Source organism: Mytilus edulis, chromosome 5 (genome assembly GCF_963676685.1).
Source record: "Mytilus edulis chromosome 5, xbMytEdul2.2, whole genome shotgun sequence".
In the NCBI taxonomy this organism is placed as follows: Eukaryota; Metazoa; Mollusca; class Bivalvia; order Mytilida; family Mytilidae; genus Mytilus; species Mytilus edulis.
The window spans coordinates 5627579-5650459 of NC_092348.1; the positions used below are offsets into that span (position 1 = coordinate 5627579).

Here is a 22881-nt window from a genome sequence, read left to right on the forward strand (position 1 = left end):
TACAAGTAAAGATTTGAAGCATATTTAACATTTCTATAGCATTTTTTTATTTTATAATATGGCCTTTTAGGGATTTTAATCAAGTTGAGCAAAAGGATTGACCCCTATTCATTCAGAGCAGACTTATGATGAAGACATACCTGGGTATATTCTTGATCACTAGGAAAACTACTTCCAAATATAACAACAGCATTCTCCATGGTAAATATTTTCTGTTGTAATATTGTCAGGGCTCCATAGTTCTCTGTCAGTAGTAACAGGTATCTGGTCTCGCTGGAAAAATAAAGGACACATATGAAGGCTGACCAATACAACATTTAACAGCTGTTTCCAGACACTGATTAACATGTATTGGTGGTATGATGAGGAGCAATACACCCAAGAAACACTGCATTTCTTTTCCTTTGCAAGTAAATACTGATGATAAATAAGAATTTAGGTGACCTCTGGAACTCTTTTCGGTATTCTGTTTGGTTGTTATCATACTGATGTATACCCCAAACTCCTTTGATTAAATCTGACATACCTGATAGATGTGTCTTCACCTGTCAGACAGGCCTGGATCATTCCTGCTGGGGTACAATCTGGATCATGTTTTCTTGGCTGGAAATATACCATTAGAGTTATAATAGATAAATGGTAAGACAAAAATTGGAATTAATTTAATAGTTTTTTTCAGCTCCTATATACAAATATATTAAAAAAAAAAATTGACTTCTTTTCAAAATTGAGGATTTTTAAGTTGTTTGATTTTCTGGGTACCATGAAATCAATTATTTCTGCAATATAAAAAATCCAGAAGAGCCGTTTGTGATACTATTCTCAGGAAGAAAATTCCTATTGTCTTTCATTTAAATTTTCTAGAAATTCAGTTGTTTGCATATATTTAAGAACTCCATAGCAACATAATTTTTGATTATACATAGTAATTATGTTTTGTACTTAATTTGTGGCTTGTCAGGGATATTAAGACAGTTAAGAATTTTGTTTTTTTGCTCTCATATATACCGTATAAATCGTTAAATAAGCCGCAGGTTTTTTTCTCTGTCTTTGTCCCTGCGTGTTATACTCGGGTGCGTGTTATGTAAGTATTATTTTCTGTTTTCAGGACGACGGTGAAAGAAAAAAATATCTGGATTTGTTTTCTGGAGACAGTCAGATTGTCAAGTGCTTGCAGTGACTTGATAAATTGTTAATGTTGCATATTTTGTTATGAATAAATAAATATATTAACTAAATCGTTTGTTTTTATTTCATTCAATCATTGTTGGTTTACAGGAAGTCGATAACCATGTGTTTAGTGTTCATTTCGTAAACAAAGAAAGATAACTGTGTCCATACAGGATATTAATTGTGTATTTATCATAAATATGTAGTTGTTAGTTGATTAAATGTGTTTTAATACAAAAAATTTTAATGAAATAATAAAGAAAGTGATTGTGTGTCTTGCCAATATTACAAGTTTCTTTAAATGACGATGGTGATGCATGTGCTTAAATCGACACTTTAAAGTGCTTCATAAACAAAGAGAGATAATCGTGTTTGAGAAGAGGTACCAAACAGGATAAAATACTGAAGAGTAACTGTTTGTCGTTTTATTGTGTTTCAAAACGAAATATCTTTACGAAATATTATTGGATGTTTAACTAAAAAAAAAAGAATACTAATTTTTATAATTTAATCTGTTAAAACATTTATTTATTGCCGTCTTCTTTTAATCCCCCTTGTCATTGCTCATAACACTTTCATTTAAAAATAGACAATGACTTGCAAAAAGTAAATTGTTTTGTTTGTTGTATTCATCCAAATTAAAATTGAAAAATGTTTGTTACGTTCAGAACTTCAACTTTTATTTTATAGACAACAATAAAATTCTTAAGATTGATTTAATTAAAAAAAAATCTTGACTTTTGGGTGAACAGTTTTCACACGTGGGTACAGGTAAGTAGGTCATAATCAAGGTAAACAATGGCAGTTTTATGGCTTGGGTGACCTTTCATGCATACATTTTTAAGATTAATTTAAATCCTTAATGCCAATTCAAACAATAAACAAGCAATCAATACCATACTAATTTTAATCAAAACAACAAGGTTCAATGGACACCCAAGCTGTCAACACATGGCCATGCCCTGCTTTCATGATATTCATGTATTCATGAATAAGGTAGAATATTCATGAATATTCATGAATATTCCACTTCCATTCATGGTTACTATTCCAGTGTCAAAATTATTCATGAATAAGAAACATGAATTAGGTGGAATATACATGAATTCTTAATAACTGTTTGGAGACAACAAATAAATGTTCTTAAAATGCTAGTCACTTACTATATCATAGTATAATCAAGTTTACTTCATTCAAAATTGTTTTTTGGGGGTAATACAACCCTTTTTGTCAATATGAATAAACATGAATAAGAATGAATGTTTGGACTTAGAATTTTTTTGCATACATTTCATGAATAAGAATGAATAATGAGGAATAAATTTTGGACTTAGAATATTTTTCCATTGTGTGACAAACATGAATAAGCATGAATAAAGCTGCATGATAATGACTCAGAATTATTTGTGGCAAATGGCATAAAAATTGATAATGAAATTTGTTCTACACAGTCTAGGACTTTTGTATGTATATTTTTACTTGATTGTTGATGCTGAATAACATACATGTACATGTATGTATTCCACAGTTAAATGAAAAAAAATATGATGATAATTTTATTAGATAGCTCATGTAGGTGATATTCATAACATCTTCATACAAAACATGTAAGGTATTATAAATTTAATTTTATTAATTATCATGATTATAAAATATAAACATGGTAAAAAAAAAAAAAAATTTCACATGAATTTACTTGAATGTTTGGACTTAGAATTTTTTTGGCATACATTTCATGAATTGAATAATAAGGAATAAATTTGGAAATGTTTCCATTGTGTGACAAACTCTAAAAAGTGCTCCTTTGCAAAATTCCCCAACAGTTGTTTTGAAAAATTATAATCCAAAAATATTACTAAGTTTAAAAAAATAAGTTCATATTTAATTTTTCCACCCCCCTTTTTTGAATTAAAAATTGGATGCCCCCCTTTAATACTCTTAAATTTCATTAATAATCATATCATAGCATTATTACAGCCATTCTCTTATAAACTTTATAAAAATATTTATTAAAATTTTCTAAACATCCAGCAATTTATGATAATGTGTGTAAAGTTAATAAGATTAAAAAAAAAACATAATTTTTAACACTGTAATCTCTAGCACCTCAAAAAGTAAGTTATCATTGCCCAACATTATCCTATATTCCTAATTTATATAGTTTTTATACATAACAAATCATTTAACAATATTAATTACTTTTAACCACACAGCTCTTCCTTTTATTAATTCAGATCTGGTTGTGTGCATTTATCAGATTGTCCCCTGCTGAGTTCACATCTGGAATTAACTTCCTTTAGTTCAGTCTCTGAATGGGGCCACATACAGGAAAATCTGCATATACTTCTTTTTAATAATGAAATAATGTTTTATTATATACTTTTATTTTAAATTAATATAAACCTTGAAACTGCCAGTATGTTTCATAAATTATAAACATTAAATATTTTTGACCTGTTCATTTATTTAACATTTATGCATGACTTACAAAATGTAAGAACTTATCCCTACAATGCCCCAACTGACCACTGGGAAGTAAAATACACACATGGTAGCTACAAGATTCAAATAATTTGTTGGTGCTTTTTAGAAAAAGATTGTGTTTAATCATGTTATTGTCAGAGGCAGAGTTTATAAAATTAGCACATAGAGGAACTTGGGAAAAAAGCACAGATTAATGACAATTCATTCTTTCCCAAACATTGCAGACTGGTGTCAATAATTATCATTATTAATGAATTACGTTTACCTATTGTAAAACACTTAAATGACTTTGACAAAAGATTACAATGTAGACAAATGATTACAAGTGACTGGGAATAGAAAAACGTCATAATGACGTCAGCAAAATGGTGTTTTTGACGCTTACAATACAAATGAAGATGTTTGATGAGGAGTGAAGTAATATAGCTGTCAAAATAAAGCAGATTTGTTATCAGATAAGTAAATTATATATATTTTGATTATATGTTTTTGCTGAATTACTATTTGTTGAAGCATTATATAATAATTATTGATTGATTCAAATAAATATAAAACACCAGAAAGTAGCCTTTACATTTTACAGTGTTAGTTTAATGATTTCCATTCAGGAATAACCGATAGATTTGTACAATATATTGTATTTCAAGGTAAAAATAAATCATGCTTCAGCCACTCTTATGATTGTGTGTGGGTAAATTAAAAGGGGAAAAAAGGGGGGTAGGTACATTATTTGAAATGTCATGAAAAGGTTGAAGTGATATTCATGTTGTTAATCTTACTCTATTGATATTTTAATAAAAACAACATTTATTAAATTAAGTTATTACATTGTTTTATACCTGTTAGAAACTGTTTAATCTTGAGTGTTTATTTATAAAAACAAATATCAAGTAAAATTGAGAAAGGAAATGGTGAATATGTCAAAGCGACAACCACCCGACCATAGAGCAAACAACAGCCGAAGGCAACCAATGGGTCTTCAATGTAGCGAGAATTCCCGCACCCGTAGGTGTCCTTCAGCTGGCCCCTAAAATATGCATAATAGTACAGTGATAATGGACGTCATACTAAACTCCGAATTATACACAAGAAACTAAAATTTAAAATCATACAAGACTAACAAAGGCCAGAGGCTCCTGACTTGGGACAGGCGCAAAATTGCGGCGGGGTTAAACATGTTTATGAGATCTCAACCCTCCCCCTATACCTCTAGCCAATGTAGAAAAGTAAAACAATAACAATACGCACATTAAAATTCAGTTCAAGAGAAGTCCGAGTCTGATGTCAAAAGATGTAACAAAAGAAAATAAATAAAATGACAATAATACATAAATAACAACAGACTACTAGCAGTTAACTGACATGCCAGCTCCAGACCTCAATTAAACTGATTGAAAGATTATGTCTTCATCATATGAATATCAGGTACAATCCCTCCCGTTAGGGGTTTAGTATCATACTATCATAAAATATATGAGAAGAACATAACCCGTGTCATGCCAACAACTGTTTTTTTAGAAATAAATGTGTTTAGTTCCGATGCAAAGACCCTATCAGTGAATCAATGTTAAAGCCAAAATATGCAATCTTTAATGACCTGACAACAGTATCGTAACTATATCCCCTTTTAATAAGTCTATTTAAAGGTTTTGTTAGTTTCTGAGGACTTTTGATTCTTTGTGGAGTGATTTTTTTATTTTGCAGGGGGGAACTCAGATGCATTTATTGATTAAAAGATCTGTTCAACTGTGAAGAATTTCAAGCAGAACAACTTCACCAAGATGTTATTTAGCATTTCTAGTTGGAAGTCCTGATACAGCAATTTTAATTACAGACAGGAAGAGAAGTTTACTTATGATAAAAACACAAAAAATGAAAATTCAAGAAAATCCTTTTTAATTATTTCATGAACTTTAGATGAACAGTTCATGAACTACAAGTGGACAAACAATGTTCATGAATTAAATTACTAATGAACAGTTCATGAACACAGTAGTTCATGTGTTCATGAATGATTCATGGATTGGTATGGTTCATGAACAAATTCATGAATTATTCATAAAAAATTCATGAACTATACATGAACAGGACATGAACTACAAATGGACAAGCGTGTTCATGAACTATAAAATCATGAACAATTCATGAATAATAAAAGTTCAAGAACTATTTTTGTTCATGAACATTAATGAACCAAAGAGTTCATGAACACTTTCTGTTCATGAATAGTTCATTATTCACTGGTTCATGAACGTGCTTGTCCATAGTTCATGTCTAGTTCATTAACTGTTCATGAATCATTCATGAATCATCCATGAACATTCATGAACTATTCATAATCATTTCGCAGGGGTCATGATTAAAAAATATTTTAAACTTAAATGTCTGTATTTGCTTTTGGTTTTCAAAAAACCTCTCAAGGACACTTATTTCAATATTCATGGTTAATCTAGAATATTCAACCATTCAATATTCATGGTTATTCTAGAATATTTAACCATTCAATATTCATGGTTATTCTAGAATATTCAACCATTCAATATTCATGGTTATTCTAGAATATTCAACCATTCAATATTCATGAAATATTCACATTCAAGGTTATTCTAGAGTATGTATTGAGCATTCAATATTGGGATAGATATATATTTTTCATTCATGGTGATTCTAGAATATTCTATCATGCATTATTCAAAGACATTCTATTTCATATTCATGAATATTCTATAGATAATTATTCATGTTAATTCTTGGTTATTCAGTTCATACAATATTCATGTATATTCAAGCTTATTCAGTTCAAACAATATTCATGTATATTCAAGGTGCCATTTAACATTCATGAATATTCATGAATATTCATGAACTGTTACCTTGAATATTCATGAATATTCATGAATATTATTCATGAATATTCATGAATTGTTCATGAATATTCATGAATAATTCAAGGTCAGGAAAGCAGGGTTGTTGACAAAAAACATCAAACGAAACTGGCATAATTAAAACAATGAGAAAAGTATAATTATTTTATTACGATTTTTTATTTTAATATGACACAAATAAATATATTCAAAAATACTCTCAACTTTCTCACCAATCTGAAAATAGAAATGAAACAAATTACGGTGTGAGTTACAAAAGGAGAAAATATTCATGACACTATCAGGTCAGTAGCATAAATATACGTTTTCTTCAGTGTGCGCTTAATATTCAGGTGCGTTTTATGTAAGGACAAAAACAATCTTCCCCCCAAAAAACGGCCGTGCGGCTTATAAAACGATGCGCTTTAAATTCGAAAATATACGGTAAATCAAATCCTACTTTCCAAAGTAAAACAAATCAATTGTACAAACATGCTTGTGATTACCATCTTTTAAATCAATTGTTGGCAATACTTAAATTAGGATTTGATCAACTAATTCTTGTTGTTAGAATACCTTGTCATTTTTGTCCACTAGATGTGCCAACTTTTTACAGAAAATATCAACTGGTTTAACATTCTCTAATCCTCCAAAATTTCTCAGTATGGAATGCTTTAGTTGGAACCATGTTGGCTTCCTCTTTGATTCTGACACAAAGCCATATAACATCTTCAGTAAACTAAAATAACAAGAATGCATTTGTTATTGTGATAAGCATGGCCAATACTTTAAAAAAACCCAAAAACAATGCATAATACTATAGCCAGACCGGTGCTACAAGTTGTCTTAAACTTGCAGTGAGGTGAGAGTTATTTTGCATTCGTGTTGAAGGACTCACTGCAATAAAAGCGCTGTCCCTTTTGCTTTTTGTGTGTTTTTTTGTTGTGCATGTACTGATTTTGTGTCATTTATAGATACCCATATCCTTTGTTTTTCTATCATATATATTTTTCCTTTACTTTTATTCATATTGTGTATTAACGCACCTAATGCATTTTCTAATATCATTACCTATAATTTTCATTACTTTTTGTCATATTGTCAGAGCAGCATAAAATCAGTTGACAAATCACTGTGTAAGCAGAGAATAAAAAAAACCCACAAGGTTAAGATAGCCTGTCATATTTACCTGTAAAAGTCTCTAAGACCAAAGAATTCCCTCATCTCTGTAGAGGCCTCTTTAAACAATGCCAAATAAGAATCAGCCATTGGGTGTATCATTGGTTCTATGTACTTCAATACTTTCTGTTTCTTTGTTGTACATATCCCTCTAAGAAAACAATTAAATGCATTAAATGTTCAGATTAATTCTTAAAAAGGATTTTTTTATAGACTAATTAGAATTCCCAAAATCAATTTTACCAAACAATCCCTATGCTGGATGACCTTGAACTATGATATACAAGAAAATACATTCAGAAATTTGTTACATACAATACAAATACTATATCTTATGAGGTGTATATATTACTTATAAATTATTTTGTTAACTGTTTACACACCTAGCACTTTCGATGAGTTCTGTGATATCAGGCACTTCTCTCTGTACAAGGATACCTCGATTCATTTTAGCTGGATCCAGGGCCCAGTTTGATATACCAATGAAGGCAACCTGCAAGTATAAAAGAAAATATATGATGTGCTAGCAAATTATCAATACTTTATAAGGTTTAAACCAAAATAAAATTGATATGGGCTTTGCTCATTGTTGAAGGTCATACAGTGATCTATATAAATTTGTTAGTTTTTGTGTCATTCGGTCTCGTTTGGAGAGTTGTCTCATTGGAATCATACCACATCTTCTTTTTTTATATCAGCATGGTATGAGCAATTTTACACACCAGGCTTCTACAAGTTGACTGCTAAATTATTCATTCAAGGTTTAGAATATTTTATTGAAAGTATTGAACTTAGTTTTGAGGGTATGTATGTTGCTATTGGTGAAATTTAAGTACCCAGCTTAGTATTTGTCTATTGTTTTCTAAGTTAGGAATCAGTAAACACAATTTTACTTTTTTATAGTCTGCTGGTTCTTCATCGTCAGGACAACCATCTTCAAGAAGGGGATGTAAGGTCTACAAAAAATATTTATAAACTGAATTGTACATTGATCAAGATAATGATAATATTTTTTTTTCTTAATTTTAAAGATCTAGTAAACATTGCACTGTATGAAAAAGTACTTTAGTAGACTTAATTTTCTAAAGGCAAATTTAACTGCACTGGTTTAATTTAAAACAAAAAAGCTTTAAAAATCACTCTCCAATATTAACAAGAAGAACTATATACCTACCTTCAAAGGCATTCTGGGAGAATCTTCTGCCAGACCAATTTCATCCAGGACAACAATAGACACAAATCTGTCTAGTGGTTTCCCTTTCTGGAAGTTAGCACATTGTCTGAATGTACCCACAATACCTTCTGGTACTGACAGATGACTACATTGGAAAGATACCATTTGTACCTGTGTAAAAGTAGTCATATAGGTTTAGATAATGTACAATAGACCATGGTAACTGTCAAGGGCTGTTCCAGAATTAAAATCAATTTGAGTATAGGACATACAAATTATACATAAAACTTTGAAAGAGAAATCATAGATTATAGAAAAATGTAATAACTATCCATCTGCAATATTGGTTCTCATTATTAGCTATTTGTTAACCCTTTGACACTAAGACCTCTAGCATTAAGTTAAGATAACAGATATACAGAACATGCTTCCCCAATTAGTCAGTCTAAGACCTAAGATCTTTTAAAATATAATATATCACCTGTTTGTAGTTTTTGAAGAGTTCATTCTGAGCAGCATTTCCCTGCATGGCATCAGCTACAATGGTCTTAGCTAGAGATTTAGAACTTCCAGGTTTACCCACCAAAAACATAGGAATTCTCAACTCTATACATACTATCATCATAAATACATTCTCCTTTAAAGCCTGATTCCTCGCTATGTTTGGTGCTAAGCTAACACTATCCAAGAATACAGACTGACACCTATAAAAACATATAGAAAAATGCTTTATTAAATGTTTATATTTTTCCTTTTTTAAAGATTTCATACAAAACTCTGCAATTTTTTAAAGCTTAAATTATAGTTCCATTACTCTTAAAATTTATATTTACTTTTGTTGTAAATGGGTTAATATTTGAGATTCTTTTCTGTTTCTATTTCACTTACTCAAACAATAGTTTCTCATAATTAATTTTAAAACAATATTTATTCTATTCTATCTTGCTCCTTTACACTCTATTTTCCAATCATTTGGACTATACAAATCTTGGCCACTATGTAAAAGTCTGTTTATTGTAAATGCTTACTTCGAAATTTCCTCGTCAATCTGATCAGCACCTCCTGGTAACACCAATGGCTGTGTGAAATACTTGGCTACTGTATCCCGGTATTCTTTTCTGTTTTTCAGACAGGCATGGTAACAGACTCCAAGGGCAAGCACCAGTGATCTGGTCACATCATCTATGTGCTATAAAAGATTTAAAAGGTTTCACATTTTAAAACTGATGAGCTGTTTCACATTTACAATATGGGTTGTTTCACATTTACCTGATGAGGTGTTTCACATTTATCTGAGGGAAGTTTCACATTTACCAGATGAGCTGTTTCACATTTACCTGATGGGGTATTGCATATTTACCTGATGAGGTGTTTCACATTGACCTGATGAAGGTGTTTCCAATTTACCTGATGAGGTGCCTCTACTTCCATTGCTTCATCCTCCGAATCTTCATCTGAGTCTTCTGCGTCATTCATATTGTGAAGCCTCCTGAACAATAACTGGTCTTCCCTACTTTGTTTATAGAACCAACTCATCATCTGTAAAACTCTCTCTACATCCCTCAGGCTGACAAAGCTGCACTCATCCTAAAATACATTTATTTTTATTTTTTTTACCAATACATTGTTTCCAGTTTTGGTTTTATTTATATAATCAAATGACCAGATGTTATGACAGAAAACCTTTACCACCTTAAACAATTCTATTCATTCAGAAAAAGAAATCATTTTTTTATAACATGTCTCTACTGGACACTATATACAACCAGCACTATTACTGCTACACTAATGTCCACTAACATGTCTAGCCCGCCCAAATAATGTAAGTGCATGTCACAAATCAGGAGCCTGTAATTCAGGTCTTGTTGTATGTTGCTGTATATCATAAGTTTGTTGTATTTGTTTATTGTTTTTTTTAATATATGAAACAAGGTTGATACTGTGGATTCATTATTATTTGTTGGATACCAATTTTCATGGGTTTCATGGGTACAGGGGAACCACGAATTCAAATGTTCAACGAATATCATATTTTCAATTGGCTTTGTAAACAGAGATTGGCAAAACCACAAAATTAAATATCCACGAATATGCAAGTTTTCAGCAATCCACGAAAATTGATACCCACGAAAATAAATGAATCTACAGTAGTTGTTTTATATTTGTTATCTTATGGCCTTTTTAATATTAGCTTACTATGAGGTATGGGTGAGCTCTAAAAACCTATAGATGTTAATTTCTATGCCATTTGGTCTCTGCATAATAGGGAGTTATTTCATTGGCAATCATACCATATCTTCTAATTGTATATTATGTGTACAAAGTTCAAAGTGGATGTAGTAAAAAGCTACTCTGACAATAAAATCTTCAACCTGATTAGGGACCAACAGACAAAATAATTAGCAAGACACCCAAGGACTAATTTCAATCTTTTATCAACAAAACTGTACCTTTTGATCCCTCATAAAATCTTGAGATACAGTAAGAATCTTGCTCAAAGTTGTCTCTATTCCAGAAGGTAGTTCTCCATTTTTTATCTGAGAAATAAATAATAAAGCAATTATCTGTAGAAAACAATGTTAAACATTAAAACGAAAAATTACAATTGATTTCTTATCATATTTTAACAAATCACAAAAATAACTTAACAAATTCATCATAGATTGAAGGGTTTCACATACAGTTCTAAAGCAGAATCAATTGGTTCAATTTCAGAAAGATTTGGTTTTACTTCAAATGTTAAAATCTAATTCAATTGTTTAAAACACCAAAGTTTTTATAATTGATTTTGTGTTACATGGCATATAGTGCAGATCTAAGACTGAGACATTTAATAGAAGATTGCACTGATTTACCTAAAAATAACATTGTGAAGTACATACATATCTGACAACCATCTGTTTGATATACATCTGCTCCACATCTGTGTTCAATTGTCCAAAGTCCCAGACTAGGGGCAGCATACTTTGAGGGAGTGGTTGGACACGGTATACTAAGTGTCTCATTGGTATTCTTCCTGTAAAATATAACATTAAAATTATGTATCTGATTGATATATGTGTTAAAGGAATCAGTCAGCAACCATTTTCCTTTAACAAACAAAGAAATGGAAATAACAATATGGAAAGCCAATGGAAAGCTAGTTTATAACTATCAATATTTCAGAGGGAAGTGATGAAAGTCTCGAGAATAATATATAAAGCAGTGACATTTAAAATTGAACCTGAATAGTATCTTATGGTAATAAGTTTTTTATATTTTCAAAAAATATGAAGTCGTTGCAACCTTAATTTAAGTTTGCAGATTGTTATTGTTTGGTATGTGAGGAAAAGCATATATAACAACAAGAATGTGTCCCCAGTACACGGATGCCCCATCCGCACTATCATTTTCTTTGTTTAATGGACCGTGAAAATGGGGGGAAATCTCTAATTTGGCATTAAAATTAGAAAGATCATATCATAGGGAACATATGTACTAAGTTTCAAGTTGATTGGACTTCAACTTCATCAAAAACTACCTCGACCAAAAAACTTTAACCTGAAGCGGGACAGACGGACGAACGGATGAACGAATGGACAGACAGACAAACGAACGGATGCACAGACCAGAAAGTATAATGCCCATAAATGGGGCATAAAAATATTAACTCCAAAATTCAAATTAAAATAGTGTAAGTCTATAAAAAGGCTATTAATCAATGAAATCAGTGAAAAACAAATTGCCATAATCCTGACTTTGTACAGGCATTTTTACAGAAATACTTTGAAATATAACTAGCCAGTCAGTTGATGAAGGTGTACAATCTTTACTTTCAGAATATAAAAAAGTTAAGAAGTATTTACGTACCAAGTTTGTCTTTAGTTTTGTCAGAACTAACATAATATCCAAGTCCTGCCTGTTCCAATCTCTTTATCAACTTCTCAGAATGTCTAAATTTTGGATATAAAAAAATATATAATCAGGATATATCCAATGTCATACACTTTAAAATTTATCTATCATTTAAAATTCTTTACGTGTTTGTAAAAAAATATACTATACATTTGTTTATAAAAATAGTTATTTTCATAAAATCATCCTTGGTAGGCACACAACTTTTAAATAAAAACTGGACAGGACTTTTGACTTCAAGATAAAGAAACAGTAACAATAGAGCTATTCCTTTACTTTGGGTTTTATCAGGAAGGTATGGAGTTTCGTGTCATGAATTTATTCACTGCACATGTATTCTATTCTGCATTTACTACCCTTGCTTGATGGTTAAAATCAAGGGTCCGGAAACGGTCATATATGCCAGTCTTGACCTAAACTGAAAGTAGTTTGTCCTAAATGAGTAATTGGGATTTAGGACAAATTTTATTTTTTTACAGAAATAATTTCGGTCATTCAATGTCATTTCGTTGAGATCGAGTTTCTAACATTGTCAAAATCGCCATTTTGAACTTATTTTTTGTTGTTATCCTTTTCCTGTAATAAAACTGCCACTCCAGTAAAGTGTTATAATCCTGAGGACCCTCCTAATAACTATAGTAATGCCTCCGGGAAATATTGGCTAATGATCGCTAATCTCTTTACCTGTGTTTTTAATTAAATTTTTTATTGATCACGAGCTCAGAACTAATATTTTAAAGAAATTAAAAGTTCATAACAACTGTCTGCATTATTTAATTACTTTTCTCAGCTTAGACAATTGTCAATTCTGATTTAAAATTAAATTAAAATTAAATTAATTTACGTAGAACAAAATATTGTTTCACTACAAACACACGTGCTTTGTTTACTAATACGCATGCTTGAAATTCTCTTCCGCAAAGTAGACACTAAATCGTAAATTAAAAATGATTTCATGCTAAATTAAACAAGTCCAACTATTATAATTAATATTCAAACACTATTAAAGGTAAAACAGTTAAAAAGCCGACGATTTCCTGTGAATTTGATAAACAAAACTAATCCCGGAAATGAGTCCGGAATTGGTCGTTTTACTATTGTCGTAAAACATCCGGTTATAATTTTGTCTTCAAAATCGAAAGAAACGTAAGCGAAGTTTGAGAAATTTATCGTTTTGAGTCATTAAAATCATTTCATTTTTAAACTGGTGCCTTCCTTTTATTGCTCAAGATCGATTTTAAGGAACATGGTAGAGAAATTTCTGAAGTAAATGCGATGCAACAGTTAAACAAGTTCGTTGATGCTACGAGTATGACTGTATGAGCATACACACAATCTTTGTTTAAAAAGGGCACCAACTTTTAAGTTATCCCAAAATGACCGAAATTAGCTGAAAAAATTTCCGGATCCTTGGTTAAAATATTACAATTTTCTTTTCCACAAAAGAGCATGCAATAACATGACAACAATAAGTCTTAATCCTTATGAAAAAATTTACATTAAAGAAATATCTTCAGTATATAACTTACTTTCTATATGGATTACAAGCGGCCACTATTTTCAATCTCTCGTGAAGATTAATTGGTTTTCCTCCAAGAGATTTGTCACACATGATTTCCTTGATAACACCAATGGCTTCAGTTGTATTAGCTTCGTCAAAGAACAAAACAGTGTCCATGTTTTTATAATTGGCAGAGTTTTTACTTGCAATTTCTTCTGCTTTTTTCACTTTTCTAATTATGTCAGAAGGCTTTGTTCCACCGTGAACCTGTGTAAATAAAGGACAAAGTAACTTATAAATATAATGCATGCACAATGTTTGCCTTTTCCCAAATTGTTAAAAAGGTGAACACATTTAGAATCTTTCAGAACTTCAAATGAGGCCAGTTGGGGGGAAAATTTTGACTTGCTCAAAGTACACTGTCTGTTATACACCATCATATTTTCCACTTTAACACCAGGAGGTTGCTGAAGTGCACACATAAATTTGATAAGACGAGTTTTACCACATCCTGTCTCTCCCATAATGATAATCGGTATGTCACATCCCCAATGTATCAAATAATTCAAGGGACATAACTCTAACCTTCATAAGAATCATATTTTCCACTTTAACACCAGGAGGTTGCTGAAGTGCACACATAAACTTGATAAGACGAGTTTTACCACATCCTGTCTCTCCCATAATGATAACTGGTATGTCACATCTGAAACAATGTTATATATTGCTTAAAATAATAAAAATGTATTAAATTTCATGAGGCCTGAAAATTGTAAAGTTTGATGCTGGTCTATATCCTGATTCTAATATGACGTGCTTCTTTCGCTTTGTAAACAACACTGTGTGAAAATTCTCGATATATCTATACTCAGCGCAGACTCAGAGATATACATAATAATGGATGTTACAATATACCTCCCACGTAAATCCACATGTATTTGAACCTACTTTGCAAACGCTTTGCCAATTTTATTGTATTAGAAATTGTAATTAAACAAAAGACAAAAGAACTTTTATTCTTATTTGGATGCATAATAAAAAGAATTAATATAATGCAACTAGTTTTGTTTATTTCTTAAATATAGTAACACAGTTATATTGTGCAATGTCAATTTCATCATGGAACACTTTCTCTACAATCAGGGGTTCATTAAGGGATGAAAATAAGCTTGATATTTATGTTACGATTTTAAAAGCTATTAATATACTAATTTAAGTTGCAGTATAAAAACAATATTTAGTCAATGTCACAAAAATATAATCTTTTTTGTAACCATCGAAGTTCGTATAATATTGTATTAAAATGGAATTCTGAGGTAGGTTTTGTTTTGTTTTCTATTCTATTGCATTTGATTTCAGCCAGTCAACATAGCAGCTCCTTCGTTACGAAATGTCAATTTTGGATTTGACGGTAGCTTACGAGAAAATATGTAAATTAAAAATTGGAAATATTGGGTTTGAGAATTAAACATATTTTTTCCAGCGGTTATTAACGAAATAATCAATGCAAGCTAAATATTTATGAGAATATTTGAGCTTTATCTAACAAGGAGTAAAAAAGAACAGCTTCACACACGGCATACCCACTCTCGCTTCAGTATTTGAATGAACTTATTTGTCCTATTAGAATCGAAATAATTCATGGAAGCCATAGATTTGTTGTAAATTTACACATGGCCTGGGCCGTGATATTCGTTAAAATTTATATGGAAGCCATAGATTTGTTGTAAATTTACACATGGCCTGGGCCGTGATATTTGTTAATTTTATCCCTCGCTAACGCTCAGAATAAAATTCGAATATCACGGCCCAGGCCATGTGTAAATTTCCAACAAATCTATGGCTTCCATGAATTATTTCTTAATTTTCAATAAACTTTTCCTTACATAAATCTTAAAACATAAATATCTCACAAAATTAAAATATTTCTTACTTTTTACCTTGATCTATTACCTGAAGAGAATGTTTTATTACCTGAATCTCATATAAATAGCCAGTATCTTCTTCACATTGTCTGTTGTAAGTTCATATGTCTCATCAGGGTCATGTGGTAACTCTAGTCCCATCACATTACAGAGCTTATTTATTTTCTCATGTCTGAAAAATTCAATTTCATTAACCCTTTCAACGCTACACAAAAAATTGAAAAATGGCTGCTGCTGCTGCATTCTTTTTGTGTTCATTCAATAGAACAGTATATTCCTTTTCAAACTGCTGTATCTTATTTATTATAAGAGATACAGACAAAGTTATTGCTCAGGAGAACATGAATTGTAATATTATGCAATTATTTAAGTAAATTTTTTATCAGGCTAACTGCATTTTTAGGTAACTATCAGGTAAAAGATGTAAATTATTGTATTTGTGTAGAATTTTGAATAAATACGACTTTTAATCTTCATTTATATTGTTGTTTTATCTTCCAAATAATAAAGAAGACACCATTTGCTCGGTTCCGTAGCGTAATGCACCATACACAAGGCATAATGTAATCATAGCGCAAATGCGTGGCTCCGTCCTCATAATTTTCAGTCAACATCTGTTTCCCCCCTTTTTCTACGTCTCGTAAAGATCGATCAATCAAATCATATTTCCAACACAAATTAAAAGTAATAAACACGTTGAGATAGCAGGAAACCTTTTAGCTAATCCTCATTGTCAGTTTCACAATAGAAATGCTGAAATATTTCCAAATTTAAGCGTCTTTTCCAATTTCCGCCATTTGCATTTGTCAAAATATTTGTTTTTATAATCCTTCTAATTTCCTTCTACTGCATGATTTTACAATAAAAATACCTGGGATTTCAAGTGCAAACGGGACCTTGTATATCCTAGATTCATAAGAGGAAAAATTAGAGAGGACCCTAATGAAAACCGAATGGTTTAAGAGCCTGGATGAAAAATCCATTGTCATCGTGGTATAAGCCGAAAAATAGCAGTGGCGGACGGCGTACCTCATTGCCGCACATGCTGTGTATATTGTTGAAAGGGTCAATAATGATTACCTCTTTAAAGCTAGTCTTTTCTTCCAAAATAGGTTAAATCAACTTATTTTTAAACGTATTTTACAACAAAGACAAAATGTTGACAGAATGCATACATTCAGCTGCCATGTAGAACAAAATATGAACAAAATATTTTACTCAAAAAATCTGATGCCTCTTATACCATTTTAAGTTAATCTTTTTGAGACAACTGGCATCTACATGGTAGAATATACAATACTCCTCACAAAATGGACATTGAATCAAAGCCTTAAAGGCTGTAAAAGCAATTGCTGCCATGTTAATGTTTGGGGACTTTTATTTTTCATCCACATATATACAAGAATTAAACCTGACATGAGTGTTGTCTAGTTAAAAGTAAGAAGGTTTTAACTTTATATAAATAAAAGACTTTAGCAGAAAGTCATTTTTAATATGTTTTATATTTCACAAGGAGACAACACGTTTACCAGGCTAAAGTTGGGGTCAAATATACATGTGCTGAAACATATAACTCAAAAAGAAATCATCATGGATTATCCCCTGGTAGTGTTTGTAACTTCCTTGGCAATAATTTCCTTTATTGATTTAATTTTAACAATTTTCATTATTAATTTATATTTAACCATTAACACAAATGATTAAGTTAAAACATTTCAACTTTCCAGACGCAAATGTTAAAAAACAGGAAAGAAATAAAATATCTTACAAGACATAAACATGTAAAGAATAAATGTATATTTCAGCTTAATAAAAATATTTTCATAATGTTACTTTGTCATCATTTTTAAAACTAAGTTCCAAACATTATTGCTCAGTTGATATGTGTCCTTCTGATGCGGTACGAGCACAGGCACTTGTTTCTATCCATAGGAAGGTCGATTATCCATATAAATAGTTTTATATGGATAGTCGACCTTCCTATGGATAGAAACAAGTGCATGTGGGTACGAGATAACTACAATTCTCATGCAATCCCGAAAAGGGGGGTCATCACAGACAAACATGACATTAAATCGTTATCACTGAACTAGTATATATATTGTATAGGGGCCAGCTGAAAGACGCCTCCGGGTGCGGGAATTTTTCGCTGCATTGAAGACCTGTTGGTGACCTTAATTCTGCTGTTGTATGTTTTTCTATGGTCGGGTTGTTGTCTCTTTGACAAATTCCCCATTTCCATTCTCAATTTTATTATACGAACAAGAACAAACAGCTCTACGTTGCTTTGATATTTATCAGTTTTCAGGAAACATTGCGAAAAATGATCTTCAATATTTCGAAAACATGTGAAATAAAATTGCTAACACGGTGGACCGTCGAGTGTCAACAAACGTAGTAGACTTGTTCACTGAAAAGACGAGGATAATGGTTTCATCTGACATTTGTTATGCAAACCCAGTTTTGATCATGATATTTAAAAAGACGTACTTTTTTTCAATCTATGTATTAATAAACTAGAAAATTCCAAATTGTAAATATCTCTTCATCTGGACCGACTTGGCATCTACTACGTTTGGAAGGGTCCATTTCATTAGTAAGGTGATCGATAAATATTACGGAGTTTTGACAGAAAAGGAAAACGAACTTATTGTTATGTGTTTTCAACAAGGGTTTCGTTCCGCTAAATTATTTGCGCAAATAAAGTTTGTCTATTTTTAGATTACAGGTAATAATTTGACACTACGCATTAACAGATTAACCTGTGTAGTGATTTTGATTTTACGATAAATGTATGAATGAACGATAATTTTATGAATGAACAAGGGCACCTGACCTCTTAAAGAAACACAAATTAAACATAAAAAAACGTATTTATTAGGAGATAATTCAGTTAAATTTTCAATACTAAATCAACAACTGAAATGAATCCATATTTTGTTGAAACATCGTACGAACGGCGGAAAACGGAATCGCATTTATAAAAATGTACTTTTTTTCACTCTGACTTCTATGTTATTTGATAGTCAAACGGTTGACCCTTTAAATACAAAAATACATCTACAAGAACATATTCTGAAACTTCTTAAATCCACTAACTTTTTTTTAAAGTTTCAAGCTATGTATTGCATTAGAAAACATACATAGGTGTTAAAGAATGACTGACCAGGAGCCTGTTTAACAAAATACTATGGCTTGATCTGGGCGGAGTCTCTGATCTGGGTCACAAAGATGGCCATACGCGACGGCATAAAAGCAATTGCTTTAAAAACAAAAGGGAGGTACATCTCCTGAATTCCATATTAGAAATGTGTTAGAACTTATCCCAATTAAGTGTAATGTAAAGTCACATACCTAGGTAATGCATCAAAGTTTTCGGATAGATTAACTCTGTTTCTAACTAAAGCATCAAACAAGGTATGTTGCATGATAGCTGCCTCTAAGACTTTTCTTGTCTGCTGATCTACCAAGTTTCCACTAGCTCTTTCAATGTTGAACCCAAGGAATGTCATGCTGTGATGGTCTGGGTTGAAGAACAAATATGGATGTGGGCTGAAAGAATTATCACATACCTTTCAAATTACAACAGAAATGAGTTACATTAATCATTTCTTTTTATTTATCCTGCATACTTTTTTTAATATATAATCATAATATATTTTACTGTTTGACCTTTAACCTTTGACCATAAAATAACTTGTTATCTTAGAAAATGAGAGTATTTTGATTTGATATGATAGTGCTCTCTGGTAAATGCTCATTGAAATTTATTTTACCTAGTTTCCCATGTTCTTCTCATTTTGTATTGTTGTACAACATCGCCCCCCTCCTCGTCTCCCTCACTCTGACTTATCTGCCTCTTTAACAGCTGTATAGGTGATTCTTCACTCACTTCTAAGGATCTCGTAGAAAAATCCTGCATAAATATTCCATCAAATCACTATTTTTGTATGCACATGTTTTTGTAACCAAATGGTGAAATTTGTATGTGTTCCAATTTCTGAATAGATGTCTACTAATCTTTGCTTTTATCTATTTTTCTGTTGAAGTAACTTAATCTACACTTTTTTTAACAAGTGATTACAATTTTTGTTACACAATGAAACATTTTGGTTGGATTTGTCAATTGTGTGTCATTTCTTAATTTTCAATTTTTCTAATTTTTAACCTAATAGGGTATTAATTCTCAATTTTTTCATACAAAAACTGTATACATGTAATTATAACTATCAAAACTGGCTTATTTCAGGATGAATAAATACATGTTTTTATCTGCAACATAATTCAGTTTTGAAAATGGCAAATGGCAAATGAAAATTCAACAGGTCTTTAAAAAAAGTTCTAAGCTGATGTTAATAATCTAACTCACTCTGGACATCTGTATAAGAAATCTCAGCACAAACTTAGAAAATCCTGGTAAATCCTCAGAGGCAGCTAAACAACAGAAAGCTGACACCTCAAAGTCTTGGAGCTGTTTGTTCAGGAAGCTAACAAAATGATACAACTCTGACCAAGATGGATCTTTTATACCACAGTGTCTGAAAAATATATAGGTCAACAAAATGATAAAACTCTTACTAAAATGAATCCTATAAAAATAATGCTTCTCATATTAAATAAATTTATTGTCTCATATTCTTTGTCAAATATAAAACTGATTGAGTTAAGCCACTTCAATCAATATTTTAAAGGGTGTCTTTCTATGTTGTGATGTGACACTATTGTTTCAGGTTAGGGTGAAGGTTGGTACCTATTAAAACTTTTAAACCTCCTGCATTTGTTTGCACCTGTCCTTCGTGAATCTGATGTTCAGTGGTTGTTGTTTGTTGATGTTGTTCATTAGTGTTTCTTGTTTCTCCTTTTTTTATAGATTTGAAAGTTGGTTTTCTTGTTCGAATGGACTTACACTTATAGCTGGCTGTTCAGTGTGAGCCAAGGCTCTGTGATGAAGGCTGTACTTTGACTTATATCTTAAAAGTCTTGAAAGGTTAAAGTGATGCTACCAAAATTCAAACTTGATCTGTGTTTTGTGGTAATAAGCATTGTGTGTTAATTTTATATCATTTGGTTGAGGCAAACTAAAATTAGAGAATGGAAAATAATTTGGGATGTATGGACAGACAGATATACAGATGGACAAGAGTAAAACTTCATGCACATTGTTATATACCTGAGTAAGACAACTAAACAATCCTTTTTATCTCCTTCTGGCTGGCTCGGATTAACACTGTCAAGTTTATTGTTCGTGTCAAGCCTCTTAAGGTATTGGTATGGTCTCTGGAATGTTTTACTCCTGAACTCTATATTATCAAACAATCTATCATGAATTGTATTATCATCAGGCTGTCGTAGGATGTCAAGACTTTCCTGTGGAGATCTACAGATTATGTGGGGTAGGATGTCTAGGCAGTGGTGTAAACACTTCAATTTCCTTCCCTGCAATTGTAAAAAGATGATAAATTTAAAGCCATCTTTCCAACTCAGATGCAAATGAAAATTAAGCACCTTTTTATTTTATTTTTTTTTCTTCAAATTATATCAATCTCCCCCCCCCCCCCTTTTCCATCCCCTAAGCAAACTAGACTTTTCCCTTACTTTTTGTCAGGGGTTGGGTTTTTGTTTTTTCAGCTTGAATATGTGTTATTAACAGTGGTCTCAATTCAGTACAACTAGATAACTCTTATCTAACTTCTTTAACTTATATACCGGATAACCCTAGTAAACAGTGTCCTTACCTCTTTAACATGTACATCTGTATCTCTAGCTAATAGTGGCATAGACTCAATAATGTAGTAGTCCAACTCAGATCTTCTCCATACATATCCAGAACTATGGCCTATACATCCAAGTATCAACAACTGGAAAAGGAACACATCTACTCCTTCTTGGACCTAATTCATATGAAAAATATACAAATAGAAAAATTATGAATTTTGAATAACTAGAATCAAAAATGTTATCACATCATTCCCTCTAAGTAAGATGCCAAAGTAATTCTAATTATGCTAAACTCAAAAGATGTATCAATTAAGAATAATATGATTTTGCTAACCTCGTGAGATATATCAATGTGGAATATTCTTGGTCTGTATTTCTGTGGAGGTAAAATTTCCTCCCTGAAAACATCCATTATTTCATCATTGTTTAATGTCTTCTCATGAAGTGGAATAGTTATACTATTCTGTGTTGACGACACTTGTTTCACTAAATTTTCTACCATTCTTTTTTTGTAAAGGGACTTCCCCACCCCTGCTCTCCATGACTTAACAACACGAACACTGCATCTGAAAGAAAGTACAATAACATTAGTGTCAAAGAAAAGTCTTAAGGTTATGTACCCTTCTGTAGCCATTTTTGTACGAATTTTTCAAACCTCAATTATATCAAAACTAAAGATATAATAAATAATAGAGATAGGCCATTTAGTACATGTTCCAAGGGGAAACTTGATGCAAAGCATTAATTTTTACTGTTTCATTGCATTTGATAGAACAAGAGGACTTTGTGGCAAATAAATCAAGATTTTTATAGAAAATCCACAGCCCAAAGAACCCAATATACATTAGTTTGGGTAAGTGAATACATATCAAAATATTAACTTTCCCAAAAATTAAACTTTTCTTTACCCAAAGAACTTTCACAAATGGCGGAATCAGTTTTGTGACCATTATTGTGAAGGAAACAAAAGTT

The 22881-nt window shown here is 31.3% G+C and overlaps 1 protein-coding gene across 1 annotated transcript in view; it reads right to left on the reverse strand.

The window, feature by feature from the left end:
- The window catches only part of LOC139522670 (E3 ubiquitin-protein ligase rnf213-alpha-like), a 107157-nt gene that overhangs the window by 46599 nt on the left and 37677 nt on the right, over window positions 1-22881 (reverse strand). The window contains exons 27-48 of the mRNA XM_071316138.1: window positions 22244-22475; window positions 21927-22082; window positions 21362-21627; window positions 20561-20729; window positions 19968-20107; window positions 19546-19743; window positions 16241-16363; window positions 14852-14972; window positions 14295-14533; window positions 12721-12803; window positions 11754-11887; window positions 11322-11408; window positions 10279-10458; window positions 9900-10060; window positions 9353-9575; window positions 8872-9042; window positions 8591-8653; window positions 8081-8190; window positions 7708-7848; window positions 7095-7257; window positions 527-603; window positions 141-273 (exon numbers count right to left, since the gene is read on the reverse strand). Coding sequence (XP_071172239.1) covers window positions 141-273; window positions 527-603; window positions 7095-7257; window positions 7708-7848; window positions 8081-8190; window positions 8591-8653; window positions 8872-9042; window positions 9353-9575; window positions 9900-10060; window positions 10279-10458; window positions 11322-11408; window positions 11754-11887; window positions 12721-12803; window positions 14295-14533; window positions 14852-14972; window positions 16241-16363; window positions 19546-19743; window positions 19968-20107; window positions 20561-20729; window positions 21362-21627; window positions 21927-22082; window positions 22244-22475 — 3370 coding nt within the window. The remainder of the gene's footprint in view (window positions 1-140; window positions 274-526; window positions 604-7094; window positions 7258-7707; window positions 7849-8080; window positions 8191-8590; window positions 8654-8871; window positions 9043-9352; window positions 9576-9899; window positions 10061-10278; window positions 10459-11321; window positions 11409-11753; window positions 11888-12720; window positions 12804-14294; window positions 14534-14851; window positions 14973-16240; window positions 16364-19545; window positions 19744-19967; window positions 20108-20560; window positions 20730-21361; window positions 21628-21926; window positions 22083-22243; window positions 22476-22881) is intronic.